This window comes from Nicotiana attenuata, unplaced genomic scaffold, assembly GCF_001879085.1.
Source record: "Nicotiana attenuata strain UT unplaced genomic scaffold, NIATTr2, whole genome shotgun sequence".
Classification (NCBI taxonomy): domain Eukaryota; kingdom Viridiplantae; phylum Streptophyta; class Magnoliopsida; order Solanales; family Solanaceae; genus Nicotiana; species Nicotiana attenuata.
Window position 1 is genome coordinate 14,634 of NW_017676410.1, and position 22,283 is coordinate 36,916.

At 37.1% G+C, this 22,283-nt stretch overlaps 3 protein-coding genes across 5 annotated transcripts; 1 reads left to right on the plus strand and 2 right to left on the minus strand.

The window, feature by feature from the left end:
• The first annotated feature begins 6,138 nt into the window (after nt 1-6,138).
• LOC109220993 lies at nt 6,139-11,980 on the plus strand. Of its 3 annotated transcripts, none has more exons than XM_019385458.1 (12): nt 6,139-6,257; nt 6,485-6,589; nt 6,684-6,793; nt 7,269-7,364; nt 9,220-9,276; nt 9,358-9,510; nt 9,641-9,725; nt 10,030-10,120; nt 10,239-10,409; nt 10,495-10,608; nt 10,693-11,072; nt 11,187-11,980. In XM_019385458.1, the coding sequence occupies exons 2-12, from the start codon at nt 6,544-6,546 to the stop codon at nt 11,837-11,839; spliced, it is 1,956 nt and encodes a 651-aa protein (XP_019241003.1). In that variant the 5' UTR covers nt 6,139-6,257; nt 6,485-6,543; the 3' UTR covers nt 11,840-11,980. The 3 variants fall into 3 exon arrangements, with proteins under 3 accessions (XP_019241003.1, XP_019241005.1, XP_019241004.1); XM_019385460.1 differs by having other exon boundaries at nt 6,491-6,589; XM_019385459.1 differs by lacking the exon at nt 6,139-6,257 and adding an exon at nt 6,274-6,289.
• Nucleotides 11,981-14,848: 2,868 nt separating this feature from the next.
• On the minus strand, nt 14,849-18,400 carry LOC109220994. The gene is made up of 4 exons (XM_019385461.1): nt 18,304-18,400; nt 16,516-16,701; nt 15,937-15,976; nt 14,849-15,209 (listed from the first exon to the last, which is right to left on the minus strand). Exons 1-4 carry the CDS (start codon nt 18,304-18,306, stop codon nt 15,124-15,126), a joined length of 315 nt encoding a protein of 104 aa, XP_019241006.1. The 5' UTR covers nt 18,307-18,400; the 3' UTR covers nt 14,849-15,123.
• Nucleotides 18,401-19,273: 873 nt separating this feature from the next.
• Nucleotides 19,274-20,212, minus strand: LOC109220992 (uncharacterized mitochondrial protein AtMg00810-like). Its single transcript, XM_019385457.1, has one exon. The coding sequence runs from the start codon at nt 20,210-20,212 to the stop codon at nt 19,274-19,276; it is 939 nt and encodes a 312-aa protein (XP_019241002.1).
• Nucleotides 20,213-22,283: the final 2,071 nt, after the last annotated feature.

A 22,283-nucleotide genomic window follows, 5' to 3' on the forward strand; every position in this document is an offset into this window, starting at 1 on the left:
AAATTATTTACAAAAAGCCCAGCAACTTATTAAGAAGATATGGGCTTACTGAAATTACTAAAGGGAGATGAACCTTCCATTAAAATAGCTTGGACTTAATCACGCTGTTTATTTCTATTTTGCAAACCCACTACACAATATTATTTTTTGTCTATTTTATATTTTTTAAACAACTATTTCTTAAGGGCCAACTAATATTTCTACTCATATATACCAACATGGCACTAATCAGGCTACACACTCGTTAGCAATATAAACACCTGGACTATTTAGTCGAAACTCAAAAATTACGGCTGCTACTCAAGCATAAAATCAGCAAACCAATAATGCTTTTAATGCTAAAGAGAAGAAAACTCAACTATTATGGATAGGGTGTGCATTCGATTTATCGATTCGATTTTGACCCTTATCGATAATTACTTATTGATTATCGATTTGAACATATGCTTATCGTTATTGTTTCAATAACGTTTCGATTTTTTCGATTTCGATTTATCGATTTTGGGGGCTTATCGATTCGGTTATTGATTACACAATAAGAAAATTTGCGGGATTCCACGAAAAGTTATATCGCTATAGATGCGCCTAACTAATATGGACAAAAAGAAGCTAAAATAAGACGAACACCATTTATAATATAAAAAAATTGTGTCAACAAGCACATGCAACAAAACTAAAGTAAGGGATCAAATGTATGCCACCAACACTCCAACGGTATAAAAAAAACAAAACAAAACAAAACAATCATCACGGCTAATTCTGTTTTTCATTAATTTGAACTTCATTCCCTTGATCTTTAAATATGATCATTCCTTAAATATGGTAGAGGAAATAATAGGGTAAGGGACTTAGGGTAAAGGAAAGGGTATAGATTAGGGAAAATAATATTGTATAGCCGCTTTCAAAAATAGTAGCGGAATATATATACATTCTGTATGTTTATAATCTACACAAATTGGTAATTACTCATTTAACAAGTGTCTACAGTCTAGGGGTGTGCATTCGTTTTATCGATTCGATTTTGACCCTTATCGATAATTACTTATCGATTATCGATTTGTACATATGCTTATCGTTATCGTTTCAATAAGGTTTCGATTTTTTTCGATTTCGATTTCGATAACAAATAATCGATTCGATTTATAGATAAACCGATTCGAATGCACATCCTAATTATGGAGACATTATGTTGACTATGACATTTGAAGCTACAAGTCATTAATACATTAACCTTGGAAGTAAATCACAAAATCCCAATTAAACAAACATGGTTAAAAATGAGATCTTTATATTTTCCTTAAACGACTGAACAACTTTGAATGTAAAGGGAACTTGAGTGACTTAACTAACTTCTACGATTCTAGCATATACTATAAAACATGAATAACAAACTAAATAACATCCATTTCATGTAAAAGTACATTAACAAATTCAAAGAGCCATGAGAGATCCATGTCTTCTGTCATTCGATATCGAGAATCTGTAATACAAAGGTTCAAGGGTTACCTGATTTGTAACAAGATAAATTCAGTAGTGAAAGGACAGAAAATCAGCAACAAAGACAGCAGAAACAGCGACAAAACAGCAGTGAATCCGTGTTAAACAGCCCAGAAATCTCACTAAAAGTAGCGATTCTTTTGGAGAAGGAACTCAAGAATCAAACTCTAAGACTTCTTATATGTTTTTGAAAGATTTTGCACTCTAAGACTCAACCAAAACTCATGATTTTCAGCTTACTTTTCATGTGTTTAACTGCTGATATATTTTATGTTTGTGGTGTTCAAGCAATTCTAAAGATGTATGGAAGTGTGATGGAGTCCCCCTTCTAAAAATGAGGAAAGGGCAGCCCTTAAGAGGCAAAGAAAGTCACTTTTTGGGCAGATTTTGGTTTCACCAAAAATCTGCCCAAAAAGGGACTTACTTTGTGTGCTAAACACTATTCAAAGGTTGTCCAAAAGGTGAAAGGACAGCCTGAAAATCTGCAATAGCAGAAGCAAGGAGAAAAAATATCATTTCAGCCACCCTACTAGTCAAAAGTAGGCTACTAGCATCCTATTTTGATCAAACCCATCTAATTTTCTGATTTTGTCAACAACAATACCAAACTAACTTGCTAATTCGAACTTCAATCAAATTCATCACATGAATCAAAAATCGAATAGAGCTAATACAAGTATTAGAGAATCGTTAACGAGCACAACCAAACTGCAGTTATGAAAGAACTGAACATATGACCAACACAATTAGAAAGAAAAAACTAACAAAACTAAATTGTAAAAAGAAAACTAACTAAAACCTAAATAAACTAAAAATCTAAAAATTAGTCAATAAAGGAGAAACTAAAATCGATGAACAAGGGANTTAGGCGTTTTACCTAAACGCTCGGGGCTCCAAATTAATAATACCACACAACTAGATGGCGAATCGACCTCCACGCCTCTTTTTCTCGATGACAAATGCTGAAAAAACACGAACTATGGCGAACCAAGTTGAGTCCAGCACTGTGTCAAAGAGAAGGAGGGACTAAGGGGTCGTATTTTTCTAGACGGAAGTTGGGCGGCGGCCAAAGCTGCGACAGTAGGGTGGTCGGCGGTGGCTGGCCAAAACTTGTCAGATTTTGGAGGTATTTGGAAGGTTTTGGGGCGTGGAATGGAGAAGAGGAGAGTGAGAGGAGGCCGGTGGTATGATTTTTATGGGGTTTGGAGGTGGTAGATGGCGGCTAGGGTTTTTTCGGATTTTAGTAGACCTATGAAGATTGGTGGAGATTTGGAGGATATGAGTGGTATAGGTAGAAAGAGGAGGAAGAGGGGAAGAGATGGTGAAATTTTGGGGTTGATTGGGGGTTGGCCGCCGCCGACGGCGATTTCCGGCCGGTGGCGCTGGGCGGACCTGGGAGAGAGAAGATAGAGTGATGAGAGAGTGAGGAGAGGGGAAGAAGAAAGGGAAATAAAGCAAAATGGGGGCAAAATTTGGCCAAACTAGGCTTTAAATACCTAGGGTGGGAGATTAATCAGGGCCGTTGGATCATGTGATGATGAGTGGCTAAGATTAAATCTTGATTCAATTAATGAAACAACGTAGTGTTGAGGCAAAACTACGTAGTTTCGGATCCTTTCAATGCCAGCCCTTTATCTTGCACTCTTGGCCACTTTTTCTTTCAAATTTGGCCAAATTTCTTCCTTAATCCTACTTATTAAACTAAATTTACACAAATAAATTAATTAATTAAATAACTTATTCAAATGATCAATTAACTAGATTGATTCACACATTGAAAAGTTAGTCGATTCCTAAAATGCACAAATGAAGGAAGAACTATTATTTTTTTGGTATTTTCATGATAGAAAATATGCAATTAAAGACACAAAATTTGAGAAAAATAATTAAAATAACAAAACACTAATAACTTTAGGAGGTGTTAAAATAGTGCAAATTAGGTGTTCACAATAATTACTCAAATCCGACTTTAAATCACCTTTCATAATTTTTCCCCAAATTCCCAACTCAGATCACTAATTAAATGATGAAAATAACAATGAATTCGCGTAATATAGCCAAAATCAAGTTAGAATCACTTACCTCGGTGAATTTCTTGAAAAACTCACAAAAAACGCCACAAATCGAGCTCTCTAGGTCCAAAAATGGATAATGAAATCAAGCCCTCGAAGGCCTCTATTTATGCCACGTGAATTCGCATCTGCGAACCCACAGCCGCATCTGCGGCTCCGCACCTATAGAATTTCTGTAGGTGTGGTTCTCACTAAGACCAGTATCCTCCACTTCTGTAGACTAAACGCGCATCTGCGCTTCCGCTTCTGCGGACATAGCATTTCTGCGTAGTCGCTCCTCTAGGCAACGCCCACTTTTGCGACAATTCAAGATGACACGACCTACGAACCTCCAAATCAACATCCGGACACGTTCCTAAGTCCAAAATCACCATACGAAGCTATTGGAACCGTCAAAACTCTATTCCGAAGTCATCTACATAAAAGTCAAACTATGGTCAACTCTTTCAACTTAAGCCTTCGACTTACGAACTATGTGTCTCATACCACTCCGAATTCACCCGAAACCAAAACCAAACACTCCCTGCAATTCATATAACCATAATACAAGATATAGGGCAAGAAATAGGGGGTCGAGGCTAAAATACTCAAAATAACCGGCCGGGTTGTTACACTATCATTGCTGGTTCTGGTTTCCTTCTTCGCGATCGCAGAGGTTGTGTCGCGTTTGCAGAGAAGGAATTTGGGGGACTGGGTAATTTCTCTTCGCATTCGCGATCCCCAGTCCGTGTTCGCGAAGGTCTGGGGCCTGTGGCCTTCACGTTCGCGTTAGGGAAAAGGGGCCTCGGAGGGGTCAGTACCATTACCCTTCGTGTTCGCGAAGGTAACGCGGCGTTCGCGATGCTCAGGCGAGCTAAGACTTCGCGATCGTGAGAGATCCCTCGTGTTTGTGATTAAGATTCTCAGGGCCTGGGCCAGCTTTTCCTTCGCAATCGCGAGGCTTCTTCTGCGATCGCAAAGAAGGGTCACCAGGCAGAGACTTGTTTAAATCAGGGTTTGGACTCATTTTTCTCTTATTTCACTTTGGGTTGGCCTATTTTGGAGCTCTTGGAGAGAGATTTTTCAGCTATCATTGTAATGCAAGTAATTACTACTTAATGTTGTTGAATACACGAATTTTGGGTAGATTTTAACAAAGAGGACTTGAAAACGAGGTAAGTCTCTTACCTAACCTTGTAAGAGAAAAAATTCCCCGTAGGTGCTATAAATGATTGTTTGTTAATAAATGTGGGTGCTACGTGTGCACGATGTGACGAGAGTCTGCATGTAGCTAAAAATCATGCTTATGTCCGAGTAGTTTTAGGACTCTACCATGTATTACTTGTATTATTTGTGCTCAACTTGTTAGTTTAATTACTTAAATTATATTTGAAATTGGATAAAGGATTTGTAAAGACGGAGCTCTCTTACTTTGAGTTTTGGCGGGTTACTTGACCGTTAGTGGAAATTATGCCTCCTTGAGTATTATTCTTGTAGTAGCCATTAATCGGAGTTTGTAGAGTATTCTATCTTCCTGTGGATCGGGCCAAATGCCTCGGCAGTGTAATAGATGCATCTATGGTTCATATCAGTCGATCATCAGCAGTGTACACACTATTCCGGGTTGAGCCGTACAACCTCGGCATAAATCGTACGCGATATTGCTCGGAGTCCGATTATACTTGATATTTCTTCCATGACTTGAGAATTTATAATTTCTTGATGGCTCTTACTTGTTGAAATTAGTAAGTGATAGTTGGAAATTTTTAATTGATATTTAGTTAAAGAACCATTCACTTATTGTTCATTATTTCGTTATTACTAATGTATTTCATGCCTATTTATAATTCTTACACTTTATTTATTGACCCTTAGTAAGTGTCGATGTCGACCCTCGTCACTACTTCTTCGAGGTTCTACTAGATACTTACTGGGTACATGTTGTTTATGTACTCACGCTACACTTCTGCACTAATCGTGCAGGATCTGAGGCAAGTGCATCTGGCGGCCATTCAGGCGCGTACCCCTGCTACTCGGAGAGTTAGTGGTGAACTGCTCTCTATGTCCGTTCTGCAGCGCCCGAAGTCTCTTCTTGTTGCATTTATTTTCTGTCTATCTTACTCCAAACAGTAGTATAGGAGGTTTTGTATATTCTACTAGTTTGCTCGTGCACTTGTGACATCGGGTTTTGGGAGAATCTAGTAGATACTTCATGGTTTTTGATTATTAAAATCACTCCTTCACACTTTTGTTTATTTCATGTTTTACATTATTACAATCACCTATTAATCGTTTTCTTATTAAATAAAATCTCTGACTTTAAAAATATTAAAATGAACAATTACATGGATAATTTACCGTTGCCTAGAGGATGTTGGGCGTCATCACGGTTTATAGTAAGAAAAGGGATCGTGACACATGTCATGTTATTTTAAATCACAGTTCTAAGGTTATTCTCATAGGTGTAATAAAAAATTATTTTCTAGCTCCAATCAAACACCATAATATGTACTACTATATGAAATAGAGGGAGTATTCAAGTTTGATCTTCTTTGCCCCTGTGTGCGCGCGTGTACTTCTTTTTACACACTATATCCCCCACACAGTTACGTGTTAGTTGACTTGTATCAGATGACACAAATGTGACGAAGCCGCGTTAATGGAGAAAAAATAAACATAGAGGAAACAGAAGATGAAAATGATAAGAAGGTACAAAAATAATTGAAAAAATAAAGAAGAAGGTACAAAGAAACGTCAGCATATAAATCTTGTTTTGGCTTTTCACTTTCTTTTCTCTTTACTGTAATGTAACTAACAAAAGCATTTTGTTCTAGTAAACCTTTAGACAAAAAGATTGCATTTTGTTCAGATTAATTCTAGCCTAAAGAGATTGTCTTTCTTATCTTTTTTTTTTTTTTTTTTTTTTTGCTATCAAGAAATAGATGGGTATGCTTAGTTAAATTGAGAACTAGCAAATTGTTGCATTGCTTCAGTTATGGTCGATTTACTGGCGTCTAATTCACAGCTAAAACATTTTGAAGGTCATTGAATTTTCCTTACAAATTCTTGATTTATTTGATTATTTTCTTATTTTCATTTTTCTAGTGAGGTGGGTGGGTGATTTTGTTTTTCCAGGTGATAATGCTCTGTGTAGGGAAATATGGAGGGCATGTTCTGGTTCATTGTTGGATGTTCCCAAGCTTGGGGAGAGAGTCCACTACTTCCCCAGACTTCACATGGATCAGGTTTTTTTTTTCTTTCTTTTTTTTTTTGGTAGTGTTAAATGATAGTAACTTATTTATTAGTAATCTCAGTTACATTTAATGTGACGTTGTTTCTTTTTAGTCTGTTCCAAAATGAATGACACATTTATGTAGTTGGAAGTATTTACTATAAACTTCTATAATCTGATATGCTCTTATAGACATAGAAATGTAATTGTAGGTTTAAGACCATCAAATTATTAGGTACTTTCGGTATGTAAGAAAAGTCTTTCATTCTTTTTTGAACTCCGTGTCCAGTCATACGCGGACATATAAAATGAAACGAAGTAAGTATTAGAATGAAATGGATCACTAGGGCTAATAGATGTAGATTCATATTGTGGATCCAACTGGTTTGGATTGAGGCAAAACTGATTTAATGGTGTGGTTGCTAGAAAACTTGTTTCAAATTTATACGCACTTTTTCCCCCTAACGAATTCCTACTTTTCCGGTCAGTTGGAGCAGTCATCCAATCTGGAATGGATTCAAGGACTACAACTGTCCCATCTTCCCCGAAAGATACTATGTCGGGTTCTTCATATTCGTCTTCTGGTATGCTTGACATTACTCTATCATCCACCATTTTCTTTTCCTTTTTCAAATGCTTTAGCTTCTAGTCCATAAATATTTTGAGGTGCTTCTTCTTGGGGGTTCGGGAGGATAAGATGCGGGAGGCGAGACTTAGATGGTTCGGGCATGTTAAGAGGAGAGGCACCGATGCTCCGGTGAGGAGGTGTGAGAGGCTGGCGTTGGAGGGCCAACGGAGAGGTAGAGGCAGGCCGAAGAAGTATTGGGTGAGGTAATTAGGCGTGATATGGCGTTACTCCAGCTGACTGAGGACATGACCATAGTTAGGAAGGTGTGGAGGTTGAGAATAAAGGTAGAGGGTTAGGTAGCGGGTGTTGTCCTTGTTTTGATACATCTCTTAGCTTCTTTATATCCCTAGATTGTTGTTATTCCTTATTGCTGCCTTGTTCCGATTTCTGTTTGCATTACTTAGTGTTAGTTTTATATTTTCGCTTTGGTTGTCAGATTGATTTGCTTGATGTTTCCCCTTCCCTTTTTCCTCGCTGAACCGTGGGTCTACCGGAAACAGCATCTCTGCCTTATAAAGGCAGGGGTAAGGTCTGCGTACACTCTACCCTCCCCATACCCCACTTGTGGGACTATACTGGGTCTGTTATTGTTGTTGTTCTTCTTGGGGGTTGCGAATGGACCCTATGAACTTTGCTTTTCATTAGGGGGTGGGCATGGATCTTATGAACTTGCTTGTTACTTTTAGGATTAATTAGGATCGCCAATCTCTTTTATATAAGTCTCATTTTATTCTCTTTGAGAAGTCTTACTAAATTTGATATATGGAATTTGTATATTCACAAATACAGCAAGGTCCGGTGGGACAAAAAAGTTGTTGAGTTGGGAAAACTATTTAAGGAAAATGACTATATCGGAGAATGGTTAGAATAATCACAATGTTGGGAAGCCAGCCTCGTGGACTAGCTCTATGGTTTTTTTTTTTCTGTATTCATAGGCCATGCTATTTGAGTGTCTACTGCAGTCTTGCACAGGTCCTTATGATATGAGATCCGGGTAAGTGAACCATATTCACTATCTCTATGATAATTTGTGTATTCGATTCATCATGGAAATAGCTCCTACATGTAGAGATCTTACGCGATCATTTCAATTTTGAGGTCAACCTGCAGGATCCGACCATGATCACCAATAGAGCCTAAGACTTTAATTTAATGTCGAGGAAGTAGATTAATGCAAATGAGCCAGAATAGTTTGAGTATTTTACCTCTCAAGCTCCTTATTTGCTTTTGGGTTTTGCAAATCGCATAGACTAGTAAAATTGAGGTACCAAAATTATCTGAGGCTTATGGTCCATAATTTTAATAAGTAATTATCTTCCATTTTCAAGTGCGAGATACTTCCTTTTATTTCTTGTTCTCTTCTCTGTTTTAGCATGTAGCATAGCAGTATAGTTTTCCAAGTAGTTGAGAACAAAACATAGTGAAGGAAACTAAATACTGTAATTCCTTCTTTATTTTCGTGAAATTAAAATTTCTTGGCTCTTTTTGTACTTAGCTTATTGAGTCTAATCATACTGAGATACATTTTTCATATTTCTAGGTGCCATTTCACGCATTTTGTCCTCAAGAATAGGAGCAGAATTAGGGAAATGAAGCCTAACTCTAGATATTTAACTTATTTTTCATATTCTTACAGGGGATAGTTGCACATAGCATGAAAAGTTGTATTCTTGCAACGACTAACCAATGCACAAAGAAACTAGTTCAAATGTTTTTTCTGTTGTATCACTATAGACATTATTAGGAACGATCTTTGCTTAAAAGGAAGATCTGTGGAGCCATTTGTTTACAGTAATTGTTTCTATATGCAGGTCGAACATGAAACAGAAGAGGTCTATGCTGAAACTGTATTGTTGCCAAATCAAGAAGTAACAACTTAATTTACTTGCTATTTGAAGTTTTTCTGGTATCACATATATATTTTCAGCACGAAAATAACTATTTTGCAGCAAAATGAGCCATCAACTCCAGAGTTTTGTCCGCTTGAACCTCCAAGGCCCCAGTATCAGTCATTTTGCAAGGCTTTAACTACCTCTGACATAAAAAGTAACTGGGGATTGTCTGTGCACCGGAAAGATGCTAACAAATGCTTCCCTCCCCTGGTAATGCACTAACTTCTTATACCTGTTTCAGTAATTTTTCTTGTGTATTCTTTATATATTTCTTACATGAATAGTAAGTTATATGGTTGACTAATTTTCATTTTCGGGGACTTTTCTCGTTCATGATCAGGACATGGCGCAAGAAAAACCAATCCAAGAATTGATAGTCAACGATCTTCAAGGCAATGAATGGCGCTTTAAGCATGTATTCCAAGGCAATTTCCTCCTCTCTTATGTTAGTCAGATTTGAATATTGTGAGACTGAATTCTTTTTGTGTTATTCTACTATGCAGAAGCATCATGACGAAGAATTGAACCTAGGAATATAGCTGCTGTAGTAGGACGTAGCGTTTACTAATGTTCATTATCAAACAATGTGAACGTTAAAAGGAAATCATTGTTGTATTTAATTCTGCTATGCACCTTTGCCTAAACTAAATCACTTTAAGTGAATGAGTTATATCTTGCTATTTTGTTCTCACTGTCCAAGTTAATTTCTGCATGAATTACACTGAGTAGGCCAACCTCGGAGGCATTTGCTCACAAATGGCTGGGGTGCATTTGTTACTAGTAAGAAATTGCTTGCCGGGGATTTAGTTGTGTTCTTAAGGTACTTTCCCTATGGGTGTTACTGTTGTGCCGCGTGTCCTGCAATTATATATCTTGTACTGTAGCATCTTTATTGTTTCCTGCCTAATTTGGTTTCTTTCCCTCTTAATTTCATCAAGGGATGAAACCGGCAAACTACATGTCGGGATTAGGCGTTTATCTTATCAATGCAACTCCATCGGATCATCAACATTTTCAAGGCAAAGCATGGAAGGGGTTCTTGCAGTTGCTTCCCATGCCTTTGCAACCCGAAGTCTCTTTTCTGTCTACTACAAGCCATGCCACAATAGGTAAAATTTGTGAACTAAAATGAAGTTTGCAATGAGAACTTTGCAATCATATTTACATAGATATGCTTTTGGTTGAACGTTACAGATCAAGTCAATTTATTATGAGCTTGAGCAACTATTTTGAAGGTGGAAACCATGGGCCTGGAGTTGGCACAATATCTAGAACGCAACAGAGCAGTTTGGATTCTCATGTGAAAAGGTTGTGGAACATTGAGCTCCTAATTTGATACAAATCTTTCGCAGAAAAATATTCTGTACATTGATTTGTTTTTTCGATATGCAGAACAAGTGGTATGGACCAGATGTCATTTCCTCAGGGTCAACACACGACAAATCTTTTGCTCGAGGAGGATCAATACATGCAAGAATCAGAAGCAATATCCAATTCTGCTCGACCTACTATGATGGCTTTGGAGATCGGACAACAGTCAGTTGAATCGCTTAACAATATCCATCATATAGAAGACAATGTACTGCAACCGCATACAGCAGTTGCAAGGGAGAATAATGAGGGATTTATTCCGAATGAAACTGTGGCCATCCAAGCTCAAGATGAGAACTTTGATGAGTTATTCAAAGAAACTGATTTTCCAGACTTTGTAAACACTAGTCTTGATACGATAACTTTGGATTGGGATAGTGATCTCCGGTCCACTATACAAGGTAATATTTATATCATAAAATGAGTATACCAAAATGAACGTATACTCCAAACTAGAATTGCAAGTTTTTGGTCTGTCCATTTTCATTTTAAGAAGCTAAATTTTCTCCTTGTAGATTTTGATGAATGGCTTGAAGAGCAAGAAGAGACTAATCCTCCCGGTATGCAGACTTGTTCAGAAGATCACTCGAGACAGACTTCTTCCATATTAGAGCAACCAACATCCTCCCAAGTGATGTCTATATCTTCTACCCCAAGTCGAATTCCCTATAAAGGACCTGGTCGTGGTGACGAGCAAGTTCCTTGGGGAAGATATCAAGTAGCACGACGATGTTTACCAATACTCAATAGGGTTGTCTCGCGGTACCCTAATTCACTCGTGAACTTCAAGGTTGCAAGTAGCATATTTCAGTCACTGCATTTGGAAATACTGGCAGAACTAGTCTACTCTCTTGATAATCTTACAGTAATGAACTTGTCCAAGGATCAGTTCAATGTTGCTGGGCAACATCTCTGGGACTTAAAGTCAAGCGGCATTGAATTAGGATGGCTTGAAAAGCGTTTAGCACATATCGATGGAGCATTTAGTATGGGAAATTTACTGCAACGGCGACAAGCAGTCACACTTAGAATGGGGGAGACTTTAGCTACATTTAGGCAGTTGGATGAGGAGCTTGGATGTATAAACAAGGAGCTTCATGAACTATCTCTAAAGGTTGGACCAAATCCCCCCATGAGATTCCACCCTGTCTTGGAAGGTCTGTTGTAGCTTTCAGTAAATTTATCCTCTTTCCATTTGACTGCATGGTAAGGAGAAAAATCCCAACACAGTCCACTATCTTTGGACGTAGGCTCAAAATAATCCTATTTCTTTTATGCGAAGTGCTAATAGTCCACATTCTTTGACCAAGTAGTGCAGTAAAAATAGCACGTACTAGCCAGTTTTCGGACTGATCATTCAAAAATAGCTAGTGTTTACAAAGTCATTGAGAAATAGCCACTATTTTGCTGCAACACGGAAAGTTCCAGCATAATATACTGGAGATCGGTACACCTGTGTATGAACTTCCAGCATATTATGCTAGAACTCCAACACGCGGAAAGTTCCAGTATAATATACTGGAGATTGGAGCACCGTTACTCCAATTTTCAGTATATTATGCTGGAGCGGTGTGTTATACTGGAGTTCCAGTATATTATACTGGAGTATTTTCCGGATTTTGAACAGTATTTTCGTTCAGATTTATCTTTACATGAAAAGTGACTAAATTTCGATTACTTTTGAAACTGTGGCTATTTTTGAATGACCACTTTTAAATCTGGCTATTTTTGAATTTCTCCCAGTAGTGCACTAATGGTCCTTTCCTAAACATATGTGATTTTTAACATAGATGGTCATGCGGCCAAAATTTCATGGTATAGCTAGTTTTCGGACTGGTCAATCAAAAATAGCCAGCGTTTACCAAGTCAATGAAAAATAGCCACCGTTTTGCTGCAATAGAGACCGGTCCAGCATAATATACTGGAGTTCGGTGCACTTGTGTATGAACTCCAGCATATTATGCTGGACCGGTATACTTTGCTGTCTCCAGTATAATATACTGGAGACTGGAGCACTGGTGCTCCAAACTCCGGTATATTATACTGGACCATTATACTTGCTGGAACTCCAGTATATTATGCTGGAGTTCTAGTGTATTTATGCCGGAACTCCATCATATTATGCTGGAGTTCCAGCATACCATCCTGGAACTCCAGTATAATATGCTGGAGTTCAAGTATACTTATGCTGGAACTCCAGCATAATATACTGGAGTATTTTCCGGGTTTTGAACAGTGTTTTCGCTCAGATTTATCTTTACATAAAAAGTGGGTAAATTTCGATTACTTTTGAAATTGGGCTATTTTTGAACGACCAGTTGTAAATCTGGCTATTTTTAAAAATCACCCAGACGCGCCTCATGTGGATTTTCTTTCGGAACAAACTAAATCTTCTCTTTATCTTACGTCAAAATTGATAGGGTATGTCCCCCATTTTTTTTCCAAACTTTTTAGAACCCTTATTTTCAAATTTGCGAGACCTATCAGTAAACGAGAGATTTTATCCATTAAAATTCTCATAGACGTTTGGTTTAGAACTGGAAGTGCACCGCTTTATCAAAAATGTGAACTATGAGTGCTCCATGAGGAAAAAGTAGGATCACTCTGAGACTAAGTCCAAAGATAATGGACTATTTTGGGTTTTTTCTGGCATGATAACAACAACAACAATAACATCCCAGTAAAATTTCACAAGTGAGGTCTGGAGAGGGTAAGGTAGGATGTACGCAACCTTATTAGTATGCAGAATGAGCTCTAGGAGTTGTCTTTTGGTTGGCGCCATTCTTTAATTTGTGACATTGTCTTCTGTTGCAAATTCTTGACTTTTTGTATATTAGAGGAGCAAATTTCTCCTTACATGACAAGTATAACGAGGCAATTACATATATAATCATTTTTGGGACCACCATTAAATTTATACCCGCATTGCACAAAACTTTGCATAGTGTACCCTCTCAGATCTGAAATAGTTCAATCACTTCAATGCAACTTCAGAAATCAAATCTGAAGTTCTCCTATCTATCAACTGAAACTTCAGAAATTCAAATCTTAAGTAGTTCAAGCTTTTCAAAGCAACTTCAGATTTTGAATCTGAAAGTTCTTCTATCTTTCTACTCAACTTCTGATTTTGCAACTAAGAAGAAGAAACCCTAAACCCATTTTTTCTTTCATAAAAAATACTTGCTTAATTTAACGCTAGGCAAATATTAAGCGCATTTGAAATATTAACCATGTGTTTCTACATGATATGAATTAATAAAAATGGTTATGTGAGCAATCTCACTCCTTGATTTTCCTTGGTTTAATACATCTAAGCAAACAAAGGTCTTGTGTGCTCACACATTCCTAGGTCAACATGATTAATAAAATTCGATAATTATTAAGCGGCGATAGACAATAATAATTTAAGGTACATATAAGCCAAATTTTAGTCAATAAAATCGACCGTGCTAGAACCACGAAATTCAAGGAGTGCCTCACACCTTCTTCCGGTCAAGAATTCCTTTGACTAGCGATTTCAAAAAAAGGTGACTTGGAACACCAACAATTCATTTCAAGTGACAACTCTGTAAATAAAGTAATCCCTACTCAAATTTATTACTTTAACTAGAAAAATCCTTTAATTCTTTAACTCCCATCACCACAACATATATCTTTTCCGGGGTGGTAAAAAAGGGGGTTACAGAAAGAAGAATGGTTAATGTAGAACTATTAACTTTAATATGCAATTAAGGCATTCAATCTAGAGTTCAAAAAATTCGAAATTTTTGCACTCCGTAGCATCTAAATGACCACAAGCGCAGTCAACTGATACACACACACACAGATATATATGTGTGTGCATATTACGTTTTAAAGGTATATAACACATGTTGAACACCCTTTGTCGAAAAAAAAAATTCACTTCTTTCAAATTTGAATACCCTTGAAAAAGTTCCTAGCACGCGAGTGTTCACTTTGTTATTCTTATAATCAACATGTTTCATGGTCAAAATTCTCAGAAGACTAGAGTTGTGGCGTCAATGTAAAATATCCATTTTAGAAGTTTCTAACCGCTCCCTTGAGTTCTAAGGCAAAAGATCATCATTCAGAATAGCATTACTTGCATCTGTCGAAGAACAATGTACGACTTGNGGGGGGGGGGGGGGGGGGGGGGTGTTTGTTCATGCAACCAAGAAGATAAAGGTACACATTGGCCAGCAATTTTCATCCATCCATGAAAATGTTTAATCCTACTAAAAGAAAAAAAATGAAGTTCTTGATTGGAAATTCTTATCCATCATGCCACTTTTAAACAGAAGGACAATATCACAAAATCTCGTGCTAAATGGAACTCGACAGTCGACAGTATCTCAGTATTTCATCAAACCAGAAGCTGGTAAATGAATTGCCCTGATCAGAGTGTAAAAAGTATACACATCTTTGTTGAGGATTAGATGTTCCCAGAATGTGTCACCAATTTGCACCACCTTCTGAATCGCGGGACTGGTAAAAGTCAGTCGCTCTCACAATATTTACATCCTCAAATTCATTGTCATCTAACAGCAGGAAATATGCAATGTTATAATGAGAAAATTTCGACCAAAATGTACATCGTAAAGCCAAAAGTTAAAACATGTAATATAAAATCAAACGCAAATGTTTACAAATTAAAATGCTCTGGGAGGACATGGAGATCACAACCAAAAAGCTGAACAAATTCCACCTCAAAAACACCATAGGAATCAAAAGCACAACTGGTTTTCCTTTTAAAATGTCTTGTAATTTTGGATATGCGAGACTGCACGAGTAGTACTTGCATTGCCAATAAATTTCAATAGCATTCAAGATAGAAGTTCAACTAATTCGAGTACCAATATAGGATCAAGTCCTAATGCAAACTATAGAGGTTTATACTTCTCTAGTCAATGAGTACTTCATCAAAATGCCTAATGCAACTATTCTGTAAAAAAAAAGTTATTGGTATTACTATTTTGTAATATAGAGAAGTGAGAGTGTGAGTCAACATCCCCCCCCCCTCAAAACTAAAGTGAGACAACATGAAAAATGAATAAGCAGAACAAACAGGAAGCTGCACGTGTTGTTTAAGAGGCGACAAAGGACAAGAAAGAGGAGCACTTTAGTGAAGGAAAACCATTGTTATATGCATCAGATGCTCTCCTCTGGAAAGAAAGAACCCAAAACTGGGAAAACAAAATTATCAGCTAATAAACCATAGAAATTTCTCCTAAAACTGGGAAAAGAAAAATGCAATGGGAAGAGAACCTTTTCTCAGAGTAAGCGCCACCACAGCGTCATTTTCAACCTGAAAAGTGTTCAAAATCATTAAAGAAATAACAAAGAATGCATAAGCTTAGATTAAATAAAGAAGTATGGAATTATTTGCTTAAGAAAAATATTTCATGAACTTCTTTCGTGTTATCAGTATATACTCAGATGACTCTCTCCATCACATTTTAGATGTCATATTTTGATTCAGCATAGGTATAAAAGTAAGAATTTTTCTTAACCTAATATAGATGCAGGTTGAGGCTAGGCCTCAAAGATATCCCTTAAAAGAGCTCCCATATAACGTTTTCTGTAATGTGATAGTAAAAAGAGTATTGTAGAAATCTAAACTCTAAAGGAAAAATATTCTTTTCAAGAATGTGGACACCAGTTTTGGAACAACCTAAAAGGGAAAGTTGGACAGAATATGTATCTGTATGTCTACAATCAATAAAGATAGACTGAAAATCTGCTGATTATCCAAAGTACTACTCCAGATGATATAATATTTTCTAGTTTTACCGATATATCGTACGATATGTTGAAAAAGGATGATGATAAAGATGGACAATTTACCTTCTGATCAGCTAGGGACTTCGAGTCTTCCAACACGTCTCCAGCAGGCATCAGGATTAATCGCTGATCATTAACAGGTTGATCTACGAGGTTATACAATTTCTCCTTTATTTGTAGAATTGTCTCGGTTGGGTCACATTGAAGAAAGTAGGTGGTCCTATTACGCTTGACTCGGATATACATTGCCTGCATAGACAGAAAGAAATTCATGAACCAAATTGATTTATTATATCAAATAATCCATCAGCATCACATTCTCTTTTCTCATCACTTACCTATGCTTCTATAAGTTCATATAGACATACATAAGCGCATATATTATAGCACTCAGTAGTGTTTCCAATGATATTTAGGTTTATGCTATTATCTAGAGCCATTTAGTTCATTGGTTTTTCTTTTCAAGGTTTATATCCATGTTGATTTGCATATTTCCATCACTTTTGAGTCAGATAATACAAATAAACAGTCAACTTTTTATTTGTCCTTCCTGCGTACCTACCAATAGAGTTCGGCTTTGTGAAGATTGGCCAATAATAGCTCAATGCCGTATTTATTATATGAACCATCGTGCGCATGTCTTTCATAGTTGCTCGGCAAGATTTACATAGTGATCATAAACAAGAAATAAGTACCTCTACTAATCTTGTAATAAAAACTTATATTTGTCTACAGAAGGAAATGAAGTTCTCCGATCTTTCTTTAATACAGAAAAATAAGCAATGGAAGATCCAGTCGACCTCGGTTAACACTACCTAACTGGTAGGGTCCAATCAGTGTTTAACTCTGAGCTCAAAAATTCATCTAATCATAAAATATTTATGCGTAAATTCTACTAACACTTCTCGGCTAAAGTCACTCCGTCAACCCCAAAAAAATGTCCAGGAGCAAAGCTCATAAGAAAAATGCACCAGTTGTCAAAATAAAACCAAACAGAGGTTACAATTCACACAAACTCTTTGATCAAACACCATTCAGAAGAACATGTCAATGTCATCTTATTCCACAGTAACCACCTATTGGAAAACCAAATGGCATTGGAGCAAAATAGTTACCTAATAGCACCAAGTTAACGAGTGTTTTGAGCGGAAAGTAACCCACCAATACATAATAACACAGTGCAATTTAGGGCAGTTTTTCTCAGTTAAAATATATGTAGAAGAAGATTTCTTACAAGTGAAACCCAATATCTTTAAACCTCATGGCAATATAATGTAAAATTGTAAGGCTCAAACTACAATCATATGAACAATTTCTCCACATAATCCGATCAATCAACTACCGCACAGTCCCGAAAAACTTGGTGTCTGCTATCTTTTGTATACACTCTGATCTATTCCAATGTCATTATTCATACGGCTCGGATTTAAATTATATGCACTAACAGTGTAAAAATTCTTTTACATTATCAATGAATTTTAATTTGTGACAGCAGTTTAGTTACTATTATTAAAGTTTATTAAGGGATTTACATGTAATTACCTAATAAGTGACCTAACTATGTAAATATTTCTTATATTATTAGTGGATAGAACTTAAACAGTTAATAACAATTAATTCCCCCCACACCCCCGGGGTGAGCAATTCCAGAATTATAGAGAGGAAAAGCAGTAGACTAAATCAACTAGATATATAAGAAGCGGAATGGAGATGGAATTATGACATATACCTATACTGAAACACACACACACACACACATCACCATGGATAAGAGAATCCAAGAATGCAAATTGGGTATCACAAAAACTTAAAAAATTAAAAGGGAATTAAAGGAAAGTAATAAGCACAAACCATGGTGTATATCGTCGGTGATTCTTGTTTGTCAAAAAGATGATCTTTGGCAGTTGGGTTCTTGAAGCCCAATGTCGGGTATTTGAGTGGCAAAGTTATAGCGTTAAATGGGAATTGACCCTTGAAGATTTAGAATATATCAATTTGCCCCTGATATTTAAGAGAAATGTCTTAAAAGATGGTATCTAGAAGCCCGACTAATTTACATTCACCTAAGCTTTATGAGCGATTTTTTTTTAAGGATCAAATTTAAAAATTTTAATTAAGGCCAAAATATTTTATACATCCGATCATGTTCCTTAACTTTAAATGTACATTATTCTGCTTAAATCAAGAAATACGATTGTGATGAAAGAATATAATATTGACAGTATCTAAACTTTTATTAAACTTCGTCCTCATTGTTTTGCAGCTAGTACTAAATTCTATTTTAGCATAAATATCAAACACTTCTACTAGAAAAAAAGTGAGAAACTTATGTCCCTAGTAACCGAGAAAAACTTACGTGCACCTAATTATGCACTAAAAGAAATAAGTTTTAGTTTTAAATATTCGAGTCAGTTTGTCTGTGCCTTGACTATTTCACAAGATATTTGCTATCTTTCTGAAAGAAATAGTAGGAAATGTGAGAATTGTCTCTGTATCTTTTGTATTCACAGTATAAGGTATATATACAAACTTATCCTACTGAAAAATAACAAATAAAGAATATTGCTATACACTTGTCCTACTCCTATTTGTCTAGAATGTAATAGAAAAACTGTAAAATATTCTCTCCTATGTTCTCATGTGATAGGCACGTGAGAATTCTTTCTTGAATCTTCCATATGTACAGGTGTTAAATACTTGATCAGATGGTTGATATTAAAGGATCATGACCATCATGATTATTTCACGTGTAGCCTCATCTCTAATTTGATTAAAGAGATATAGAGATATAGACAAACATAACATAGAAAAGTCCGAAGACTTATGTGTTTGTCTGAGATATCTTATCTCCTTCTTCCTTCTCTTTTCTGTGTAAAATTGGCGAAGAAATCTTCATGGTTTTCTTCTCTTCTTCATCATCCCCCCTCAAGATGGAGGGTAGAGACGAAACCCCCAGCTTGTTCATGATATTGGTATGAGAAACCCCAGATAAGGGTTTAGTGAAGAGATCGGCGATTTGGGACTTTGAAGGAACGAAGGAGAGGGATATTAAACCAGCAAGAAATTGTTGTCTAACAAAATGACAATCCAACTCCACATGTTTAGTGCGTTCGTGGAAAACGGGATTGCGGGCAATATGAATCGCCGCCTGACTGTCAGAATGTAAAGGCACCGGCAAAGTTGGGGAAGCAGACAAATCAGCAAGAAGAAGAACAAGCCAAGTGATTTCAGCGGTCACACGTCTCATGGATCTATACTCAGACTCAGCGGATGATAAAGAGATGGAAATCTGTTTCTTCGATTTCCATGAAATGGGTGCACCACCAAGGGTAATGAAGAAGCCACTGACGGAGCGACGAGAATCTTTACAAGCAGCCCAGTCAGCGTCGCAAAATGCGATGAGATCAAAAGAAGGAGCAGAGGAAAGAAGGATACCTTGACCTGGGTTGGATCGAAGATAGCGGAGTACCCTGAGACTTGCAAAAAAAAGGGAAAGCGAGGGTCTTTGCATAAATTGACTGAGGCAAAGGACAGCAAAACAAACATCTGGCCGAGTGTTGGTGAGATAGTTGAGTTTCCCTACCAAACAGCGATAAAGAATGGGATCCTCCATGGGTGGTTCTAATTCAGCGTGCAACTTGGAGTATGAATCAAGAGGAGAAGAGACAGTAGGCCCTTGACAATCAAATTCAGCCAAGAGTTCCAAGGTAAATTTTCTTTGGCTGACTATGTATCCTTGTTGTTCTCTGAGTATTTCCATCCCCAAAAAATAGTGAATGTGCCCCAAGTTCTTGACTTTGAATTCAGAATCCAAAAACTTAGTAATATGCTGTATTTATGTGGCATCATTTCCTGTGATGAGAATATCATCAACATAGACTGCTATGATTGATATGCGTGTGTCTGTGTGTTTGTAGAATATGGAATAGTCATTTAAGGAACTAAAATAGCCTTTGTAGCTTAAAGCACCTGCTAAACGAGCATACCATTGCCTTGAAGCCTGTTTGAGCCCATAGAGTGATTTCTTCAATAAGCACACCTGATTAGGATGAGAGGGAGTGAGACCAGCTGGAAACTTCATATACACTTCTTCTTGTAAATCTCCATGCAAAAATGCATTGTTAACATCTAATTGTGAGACCTCCCAACCTTTCTTAACAGCTACAGTCAGTAGGCACCTGATAGTGGTCATCTTGACCACTGGACTGAAAGTTTCAGAATAATCAATACCTTCCCTTTGTATGTCCCCTCTCACAACCAACCTGGCTTTCAACCTTTCAATTGATCCATCTGACTTGTGTTTGACCTTGTAGACCCATTTACAAGGCAATGCCTTCTTGCCTTGGGGTAAAGAGACTACATCCCAGGTGTGATTAAGTTGAAGAGCTTAAATTTCAGCTTCCATATCTTTTCTCCACCCAATGTCTTGGGAAGCCTGAGCATAACTAGTAGGTTCAAAGACTGTAGATATAGACTTGAACATATCCTGATTGTTAAGAGAAAGGGCCCCAAAAGAAAATACATTAGGGTGAGAAACATGGTGAAAACAGGAAGAGGTAAGATCAGAGAAAACTATGCTATTGCAGACATAATCATTGAGATAGGTAGGTTTCTGGGAAATTCTCTCAGACTTCCTTATAGGAGGTGGTGGTATTGGTATTGTAGGCTGGGAAACAGGGTAGGCAGTAGGAGTTGGAGTTGGAAAACCAGAATCTGGGAAACAGGGGTGGTGTTCTCAGAAAGGTGTGAATGTAGAGGGGCAGGTGAGTGTTCCAGATTATAAGTGGTTGAAATGGGAGAAGAAAGATTCTGAGAAGTAGGTTCACTAGTGCTAGATAAGTGAGGAAAGAAAGGGTGAGAAGGGAAAAATGAGGTGGAACTCACAGGTGCAGAAGCAAAGGGAAAAATGCTTTCATGAAATTTAACATCTCTGGAGGTAAAAACCTTTTTGGAGTGCAACTCCAGGAGTTTGTATCCTTTCTGCTATTGTGCATATCCCAAGAAAATACAAGCTTGTGCCCTAGGATCAAATTTGCTTATGTGGTGTGATAGAGTAGAAGCATAGCATAAACATCCAAATGACTTGAGGTGTTCATAATCTGGACTCCTTTTAAACAAAATCTCATAAGGAGTTTTTCCTTTTAGAACTCTAGAAGGGAACCTGTTGATTAGATATGTGGCAGTTAAAGCACACTCTCCCCAGTATTGAATAGGAAGTTTTGAGTTAAAATACAAGCTTCTTGCCACTTCCAAAAGGTGTCTATGCTTTCTTTCAACAACCTCATTCTGTTGGGGTGTTGCCACACATGAAGTCTCATGTAAAATCCCTTGTGATTGAAAGAAATCATACTGAAAAGATCCCTTTCCCAGTTCCATGCATTATCAGATCTTATTCTCTTAACCTTCCTTGCAAATTGTCTCTCCACCATAGTTAAGAAAGACGATAACATAGTTAAAGCATTACTCTTAGAACTTAAAAGAAAAGTCCAAGTCCCCCTGCTGAAATCATCAACCACAGTCAAAAAATATCTGTACCCATTGTAAGTGGTACTTTTGAAAGGTCCCCATACATCAATGTGAATAAGATCAAAAATTTCAAGAGTTCTGATTTGACTTAGAGGAAAAGGCAATCTAGTTTGTCTGGCTTGTGGACAAATATCACACACACAATTAAAATTGGAAGGAAAATTAAAACTGAAGATTTTTCATTACTGAAAATGGCAAATGCCCCAATCTAACATGCCATTGGAGTACATTAGAGTCTTGTGTATTTGAACTAGAGACAGAACAAGAAACTTCACTAGGAACAAGAATGGAATTACTTCCTTTTG

Excerpts from the sequence above, each read along its gene's own strand:
- LOC109220993 (XM_019385458.1), top strand. The coding sequence starts at position 6,544 with ATGGTCGATTTACTGGCGTCTAATTCACAGCTAAAACATTTTGAAG. Across the intron at positions 10,410-10,494 it reads TACAAGCCATGCCACAATAG|ATCAAGTCAATTTATTATGA; the intron begins GTAAAATTTGTG and ends TGAACGTTACAG. Across the intron at positions 10,609-10,692 it reads TTGGATTCTCATGTGAAAAG|AACAAGTGGTATGGACCAGA; the intron begins GTTGTGGAACAT and ends TTCGATATGCAG.
- LOC109220994 (XM_019385461.1), bottom strand. Across the intron at positions 15,977-16,515 it reads AGTCCCTAGCTGATCAGAAG|GTTGAAAATGACGCTGTGGT; the intron begins GTAAATTGTCCA and ends AACACTTTTCAG. Across the intron at positions 15,210-15,936 it reads GGCGCTTACTCTGAGAAAAG|ATGACAATGAATTTGAGGAT; the intron begins GTTCTCTTCCCA and ends TCCTGCTGTTAG.
- LOC109220992 (XM_019385457.1), bottom strand. The coding sequence starts at position 20,212 with ATGGAAATACTCAGAGAACAACAAGGATACATAGTCAGCCAAAGAAAA.